The following is an 8718-nucleotide window of genomic DNA, read 5'->3' as shown; positions in this document are numbered from 1 at the left end:
CGCGAAGCTGCTCGATAATGCGCTAAAGGAGACGGGTCGAGCACTGTCAGAAGTGTCTACGCGCAGCGACGTAGAGCGCTGCTATAGTCAAGCTGATGGAGGACGCGAAGTACGCGAATCTGCACGCAGTTGGTACCGCAGAGAATCTCGGAGCTAAGTAGATTGCACCGGTAAGCCTTGCTTACAAGAAGAGAGGCTGTAATGGAGATCAAATTGACTGGCTGCGTTTCTACGTTTAGCCTTTTAAATGCATTGGCTTGATATCACATGACAGAAGGATTGCCCTTCTGAAGCTGAAGATGCTTCATTTAGCAGTGGGCAGCTTGCTGCACTCGCAATTTGAAGGCCGGATGCACTACTACACGCTGCGCTGGACTTGGCTTCGCAAATACACTCGTCTTTGCTGGCTTGAGTAATGAAGACAAGATGAGTATTTTACACTACTAGTTGACTACAGCAATCTCCTGCACGTACTCGACCGAACTAGCTCTGAGCAAATACCAATAAATAAGAGTAATAGAAGCCATTTTTACGAATACAAAGTCAGTTCTTCTAATCTGGGTTCCCAGTCCCCTAGTTGGTACCACCTAATCATGCTATTCACTACCGGGTAGCGCTTTATGTATCGAGAAAACGGCTCGATTTAATTTAATACACATATTGTGTCTTCCAGTATTTTGTCATAAGCTATTATCTTTTTAGTCTTAATTTAGCCCAGACGACATATTCCATAATGAAAACTCCTATAAACAAGTACTATATATTAAGGACTCTCAGTCTACGGATTATTATCCCATTTACAGGTACAGTAACGCTTTATAACACTTTATAAAGTAGTATTTAGTAAACGAAGTCGTCGTCTATTTTTACATTTTAGGGGCGATAGCATACAGTATTGTGAATATCTTCTAGAATATCGACTTAAATGAGTTGCATTACGGTCACCTTGCCACATCCCATGCATATGTGTGGTCCAGTGCATGCTGCATGCGATAGGCTTTGTCCAAGTAGGCCAGTCGAGCTCGAACCAGCTGAACCACGTTTTGGACGTCATCTACCACCATATCGTTTTGCCCGTTCTGTGTGGTCCCTACATGAGCTGAGTAGTCCTGACCAAGGAGTCGAGCCTGCTCCCAGAAACACGGAACAAAGAACTTGCCAGGATCTGGGATGATCTCGATTAGTGCCGTGCGAGGTTGTGCAAATCGGGCATTGTAAAATGCCGCCCCATGTGGTCCGATCATCATTTTCACGCGGTCTCGCATGAACGACGCAACGTCTTCCAGTCCATTGAACTCGTCATGTCGGAAGTACTGCAGCTGTTCAGGTCTCCCCGTAGCGTTTAGCATCGCTGAGATAGCCTCAAACACTTCAGGCTCGTTCAATATTTGTCGTCCACCGTTAAACGCTCGACCCCCGTTTGACCGTGATAGGAATAAAATAATGTTGCGGTCAGCCTCGGACGAGCTTATCGCTGCAGGCAACGACTGTAAGATATTTTCCGTAATACGCTGAGTCGTGAAGGGATGAATTAATGGCGCACGACACGAGAATACGAGACGCTTTGCCAGCACCGACTCCGGGTTGTGGAGATGTTGTCCGACCATGACTTGATAGATCTCATTTCACAATGGAATCACGGGGTTCTCTACCTGCTACGATGGTCGTATCGTTCTTTTTCATAGTGGGGATTACGAGTTGCGCCTGGCTCCAGACAACCGCAACTCGGTCGACGAAGTGCTGAAAGGACCACGAGTCTGGACTGGTAGCAACGACGAGGGTGTCAACCCTCGTTTTATTTGCCAGCTCGCTGACGTTGCTATTCAGGGCGTGCATAAACGACGCGTGGGATACGTCGTGACCCATACATCCGGTGTCTGACCAAATGTCTGGCGGTGGATCGCCTCGGTATGAGGCGTTGGAAAACACCAGATTCTGTCCTTGGAAAGTGGGGTACTCTGCCCACGATTGGTCTTCCGAAACACGCATACGAGCGACGTGAAGACCTTGGGATAGCCACTTAGCTTTCATCGTTGTGTTGGCGAAACTAGGCAGCTTCAGTCGAAAAGCAGGATACAGGAGCTCCTGCGCTTCAACGATATTTGTTCGGTTGGCTTCCTGGATGCAAGGTGCTGCCCGTTTGTCCATCCCATGCATGCATTTCGACACGATCAGAGGCGCCCATTGCTGGTATGAATCGGAGCGCGCTAAATCGTCGAGGTGGAGCATCTCCGTGTCCATGGCTAGTGTCTTATTCCGACGCTTCTGGACGAGGGTGAAGAGGTCTGATGCTTGCTCTGGTGATGTTCTTGGAGCAACAGCTACAGAGCGACGAAGCGCTTCGTGACGCGGTAACTTTGTCCACAGAGAGAGCAGCATCAGTATCGAAAAGGATATAGAGCTGATAAGCAGTAGCTGAGGCCAACAGGACACTCGGGACTTTGTGCATTGTAGGCTGGGGGTCATTGTCGTTACCGAGTGGGAGGAATTCCTCTACGATCGCACTGTGAAGAGCAGCTACTGCGTTGGTAATCACAGGTCGCGATTTCACGTTTAAACGTGATGTGAGGATCCGATCCGCGAGAAAAGAGCAGGGCACTGCCCATGCCAGTGACACATAAGCAGATGCTCTGCCAAAGCATCTGCTTATGTGTCGTGTGTAGGATAGGCACAGCAATAGTAATTCGTGATTTAGGTAGCGTACGCGCACGTGTCAACCAATCAATGTCGTGGAGAGATTCTGCTGGTACCGGTACCGGTCCTGTGAACGCTCATCTTGATCCAATATTGATCAATACGTGCAGTAAAGTACCTTACCTTGGTACGCTTTTGTAGGCCGAGTCACGAAGCGCAAAGTTCGTAACGAACGGTAAATGGCGGATGGGTTGCCTGCCAATCCAGTGCTGCATCCTGTCCGAATCCATTCGGATCGAATGCACAACTTGTGTAGTACACTTTTTTTTCCTCGCGTATCGTATGTACGATACGCGAGGAAAAAAAAAGAGGAAAATGCAGTAAACCACAAAGGTGTCTCTAGCTAGGCATGAATATAACTTTGTTGATTTGTCGGCGTCCGATGTTTACTCGGACTCACTAGGGGTGTTCTCGCAAGAAATCAAGGATTGAGTGTAAAAAGCTCAGATGAACCCTTCCCCTATTCCCATCGTGGGGTGGCTAATCCAAGGGTACCTTCTAAATGGTACACATTGAAAAAGCCAACGTACAAGCCAGCAGCGTATCATCCGTTTCGTATTGCGTGTGCGGCCCTCCCGACCAGGGGTTAATGGTAACTCCAAAATCGGTGAAGTTAATATTGTGAAAATATCACCTGTAGACCAGTTAATATAAAAAATATCACCTAATATTTTCTTTTGAGACAATATGATATTATTAAATATCAACTTAATATTAGTTAATACGATATTATATTTTTCAATGATTGCGTAATCGGGCTACATTAACTAATCAGATGTCGTTAACGCTCGACTAGCTGAAGTATTACTAATCAACCGTGAGTACCGGGACAATTGTGAGTGACGGCAAGGTTGGCGTTGTGTGTTGGCACTGCTGAGCGCATTAATCTAGCGCCACAGGCAGCAGGTTTATTAGACGCACGATGTCGACGAGGAGATCGGAAGAGAACAAGAACAAATGTCTTGATTTCGCTCTATCAACGTTAAACAGCTGCAAGCGTTTGCAGTTTTCCATCTCGATCGCCTTTGTCTGTGTCACAGTGAAATACTAGAGCAAATACTCGTCAGTCTTAAAGCCTACTGCTTTTCTAGAACCTGATCGAAAAAGTTATTTGGCTCCGCTCGGTTCACAGAGGTAAGCTGGCAAGAAACGTACTTAAGTGGGAAAATATCATAAAATATCATGTAGTATCTAATATTTTTCAGTTCTCCGAGCTAATATAAAAATATTATGTTAGCTTTTGCAAAAATGAGTTACTATTAATATTTAATATCGAAAATAGTACTATTACTATCAAAAATATCATATGATATTTGGTTACCATTAGCCCCTGCTCCCGACTCTCTTCAATTGAGCTTCAAACTTATTAACAAGCCAACCCGCACCACGCTTACCAATGTGATTACTTAAGTATAACGTAGCACATTTGCCCAGCATCATGCCACCCCCATCCTATACGAAAAAGCTTAGCCGAGTGGGCTCGCCATCTCAAGGAGCTTCTTTAGCTACTGGAGCGTAGTAAGGCGCCGGACGCAATTTTCTAGCTATTAATAACCGTCAAGTCAATGAATAAAGATGCGGCTTCACAGGCTCAACCTTTGGCGTGGATTTCGCAGCAATAAGGGCTATGGTGAGGGCCGATCAGCGACATGTGGACGACGCCGCTTTGTTGTTCTCCATGCGAATCTTCTCCAGAAAGCGCAGGTCTGGCATAAAGAAGGACAAAACACGAGCGACAATTGCAGCTACATGCAACGCAGACGGTTGCCTCCTTTATTCATTGGCATGTCAAGAAAGTTCGTGGTTTTCAAAAGGGTACTGTACTTCGGACGTGCTGCACAATACATGTAGTGACTTTTCCATAGTGTAGTACCTCAGAGCAGTCATTTTTGTAGCTTTGTAATTCATGTTACGAGGGAGAGGTGAGAGGTACATATCATCTTAGGCTTGTATCATCTTGACATTAGGACCCGATATTTTATATCTGCCGGAAGGAATTCCAAGAGTAGGGATTACTCCTGAAGAATTCGTATGTAGCTTTATCTTACATACAATCCTTTTTGTAGTGATACCGTCGGGAAACAAATATTTATCAGTATCCGGGAGTATCATTAGGCAAACTGTAATTAACGCGTGTTCCAAACCTTTATGGTCCTGTCGCGGCCATTGTGACAGCTGGTGTTCCAAACACGAGCCCTGGAATGTTGACCAATCAAGATCAAGCTTCGACCCTATTGGCAGGAAGTCCGAGCTTGAACAGTGACGCAGCACTATCGCACAGTGAAGCGGCTGGAATTCCGGGTGGTCGCCCGTTATTTCAAATGTTACTCGAAGTATGCACAAACTTTCATCAACGAACACGAAAAAATCCGTGCCAGTTGAAAATTCTTCTCAGCCGCCGCCAAGCCAACCAAACGGCGACCGAGACCCCAGTGACCCGTGGTGCCCCCTGGACAGCACGAATATGACTGTCCGCTACAGCGACGGCGAGCTGGCTGAGTAGACCAAGGTCCTCATCAACTCGCCCGAGATCAAGTTGCCCAAGCTCCATTTGAAGGGCGACTACAAGGCCTGGAAGTGCGAGGCTCGAGCCGACGACGTTGGGTGACATTACCTACGGCCCGGAGCGTTACGACGAAGGGGAAGCCATGCGCCGCGACAAGTACGGCGAGTGGTACAAGGCGCGCAAGAACAAGGCGTTCTCCGCGCTAGCGTTGTAGATGTCCGCGGACTTGCGCGTGACGTTCAAGATGGACGACATCGACGAAAACATGGACTCTGCCGCTATGCTTTATGATGCGATTACGCAGCACTTCGAATCTGGAGATGGTATTACTCCTGATTGCCTACTGCATACGCTAGTGACGCGCACACATAAGCCAAAATGAGTCTGTGTCGTGGTACGTTGACGACATTGTCAAGAAGGTGACACTTCTACATCAAGCTAATGGTGAATTTTCTGAGGGGCAGCATGCAAACCTACTACTATCGAACAACGTGGAAGCGCTCAACGATCCCGCCCACGAGCATGGCGATGAAACCAACAACCATGATCGCAAGACTCTGACACTTGCTGAAGCTTTTCAACAACTGCGTGCTGTCGGACATGAGCGTGACCAGCTTCGTGCGAAGACCTGACAACCGGTCGCCCAGCCCATGCAAGTAGCTCACGTCGGAGCTGACCATGTCCAAGGCTAAGGACAAGGTCAAGACCGAGAACGCAAGCTCAACAAGCAACAACGTAAACGATTCAAGGTTGTTGCAGACAAGAAGCAACGTACGAGCTGCGCAAGCTGGCAAGGCGAAGGACGGTGGTATGCTGAGTGTACTGATGTCACTGGCCAGCAACTGAAATCTGAACTCGCGAGAAAACAGCAAGAGAGACAGCCTAGGGCTTCCGTGGCATTGGTGAACACTGTACGTCATGTGGATGCGGTGCCCATGGGTGAAGATGACTAAGGACGGCTTGCTGGTCTATTACTATGCGATGCGAATGCAAATGATCTCACGAATGGTGCTGAGCGGTCACCTACGGCGACGCAATCACCTCTGTGGTCATCGACGTCTCCTGCGGAGTGTGGGAGAGCGTCGTGTCGTAAGAAGTGCTCAAACGAGTACACAATGTACTCAGTCTACTGTGTCGCAAACAATGCAGCGACTGCAGCTGCATGTACAAATTCCTGTTCGGAATGTACAAGTTGGAGGGCAAGGGCCCCATCAACAGCGACAACAAGCTTCACTGTCTACACTGCAAGTACCGGTAGCTACCATACAATCTGCTGTATAACATTAAGTGCAACCTACTGGACAACCTGCTGCTCTACAGGCTGTGCAAACTGTCGTACAACATGCAGCTCTATTAACTGCACAGCCTGGAATACAGCCTGCTGTATCAAGCACTATGCAGAATCAGTGGGAGGGTGGCTGGCCTACAGCTGGACCAGCCCCTTCCTGGAAATCCGTAATCTACTACTTGGGTGCAGGACTGACGAGCAGCTCGCCAGGATCTACACTTGAGCCATGGCGCAATCAAGCTGCACTACAAGGGGTTCGGCTCTGCCGGGGGATAGCTATCGGGGTCCTGACGCTGGGTTTAATAGACGTCAAGAACCAGGGGTGCAAAATGATTATGGACCTACCTTGGAGAGTGCGTACGAAAGAGGACTTCGGAGCCAAGATGCTGGGCACTTTGTCTTTCCTACTCGACGACGAGGACGAAGCCGTTCACCACTCTGATACTATAATCGAGAACGGTCTTCACCGAAAGGAAGAGGCCGCTCTCCGTCGCCGCGAGGGTGTGGTCCAAGAGGGCCTGGTCCACATGGTCAAGGATCTCCAGGTCGCTACTGATCGTCACCGCGTCAACAGCAGTGATGTAATGAGAGACCAAATCGGTATGGACCACCGCCCCAGTGGGATGAACGACTAAGTCGAAATCGATATTCGCCTCCGCAGCAGCAGTGGCGTGATGATCCTTCGCGTGGACGAGGGTCATCACCTCGACGTGACAACTACCAAGGGCGGAACATGTCTCCACGTCGATTTGAAGACCGTCGTGGTAGGGGACCGTCTGCCTCTCGTCAAGTCAATGCTGTAAACCAAAACCAAGGTATGCATTCGGCTTAGTCTGAGTTTGTGGAGTGGGTACTCAATTCAGGATCTCAGGCGAATGTCTGTGGTGACCTGGCATTCTTTATAACCATAAGAGAAGACCAAGCCGGTCGACTTAAATTTGTCAATGGCACAGCTGAACACACTTCTGTTTTTGGGTTTGCGATACTGCCTGTTGTTAACCAGGCAACTGACCAGGTCGAGGACTGTCTCCTGGACGACATGGTGTACCGAATACGCCGAACACGAAGGTGAACATCTAGTCTGGGCTACCTACAGTCGAAGGGCAACTTCATGCGGACATGCTCAAATGGGCAAGAAACTGCTTGGATATCAGAAAAGATAAGCACATCACTCAAGTTCATGATGCGTGACAGTATCTACCGACTGCGTGTAGAGCGTGTGACCGGAGTGGCGGCGATGGCAGCGCTAAAAGAGGACATGGACAGCAAGAAAGCTATGGAACGGCTTCATCAACGGTTATGGTCACATCAGCATGGAGACTGTGAAAGGTTTGGAAAACAAACTCGATGTTGGTGTTCAGATGAATGCAAAAGGTCTGGCTATCTTTGAGTGTGTTGCTTGGACTGCCAGTAAGGCAAAGTGAATGTCTATACAAGGATTGTATCGCAGAAGTCCGAGCCTTTGGAGACTCTCATGATGGATATTTGCTCTGTGAATGAGCAGTCTGTGGATGGAGCTACTATGTTTCTCTTCATCAGAGAGGGTCTATAAGGTACAAGTGGCCGTGTTTACTCATAAAGAAGAGTGCAGCAACGTTCCACATCAGCGTTCTGTTGAACAGGCTGCGAACTCGCTTTCACGGGAACAAAGTGCGACGACTTCATTCCGACCAAGGCGGCGCATTTGCAAGAAAGAAGCTAAGTGACTACGGCGACGATCAAGGGATTGAGCAGCAGTTTACGAACGCCTACTATCTGCAAGAGGATGACATTGTGGAGCGTGCTAATGGTGTGGTTATACCAAGGATCAGATAGATGCTGATGGCTACACACATGCCCAGCTCCTTGTGGGGAGAAGACTTTCTGCATGTGGTGACGACGTTGAACTGGTTGCCCACCAAGCTTTTGGGTTTGGTGTTCCCGCATCGGAAACTGTACGAATCTGAGCCAATGCTGGATGACTTGCGTACTTGGGGCTGTATTGCACATGTGCGTGCTCCCTCTGAGTCAAAATAGACGAAAGAAAAGCTGAGCAAGAGCAAGATTGTGTCTATTACTGGGTTACAGCGAGTCAACCCTAGGCTACCAGTACATTGACCTGGTGACAGCTCAAGTGGTAACAGCTCGAAGTGGCAATATGAAGTGGCATGAGGTGTTCACGACTGATGGCACCGACAAAAAGCATCTGTTTTAGAACGCATTCCTTAATGGTGACCGTGCCCTACTTGAG

The 8718-nt window shown here is 48.3% G+C and overlaps 1 protein-coding gene across 1 annotated transcript; it reads right to left on the bottom strand.

Annotated features, from left to right (window-relative positions):
- Positions 1-941: 941 nt before the first annotated feature.
- Positions 942-2466, bottom strand: PITG_15708 (uncharacterized protein; the record flags this gene model as incomplete). Its single annotated transcript, XM_002897940.1, has 3 exons — positions 942-1609; positions 1653-1958; positions 2007-2466. The coding sequence occupies 3 exons, from the start codon at positions 2464-2466 to the stop codon at positions 942-944; spliced, it is 1434 nt and encodes a 477-aa protein (XP_002897986.1).
- Positions 2467-8718: the final 6252 nt, after the last annotated feature.

This window comes from Phytophthora infestans, genomic scaffold (assembly GCF_000142945.1).
Source record: "Phytophthora infestans T30-4 supercont1.40 genomic scaffold, whole genome shotgun sequence".
In the NCBI taxonomy this organism is placed as follows: domain Eukaryota; phylum Oomycota; class Peronosporomycetes; order Peronosporales; family Peronosporaceae; genus Phytophthora; species Phytophthora infestans.
Note: the sequence above shows the minus strand (reverse complement) of the source record. Positions and strands in the feature narration are given on the sequence as shown.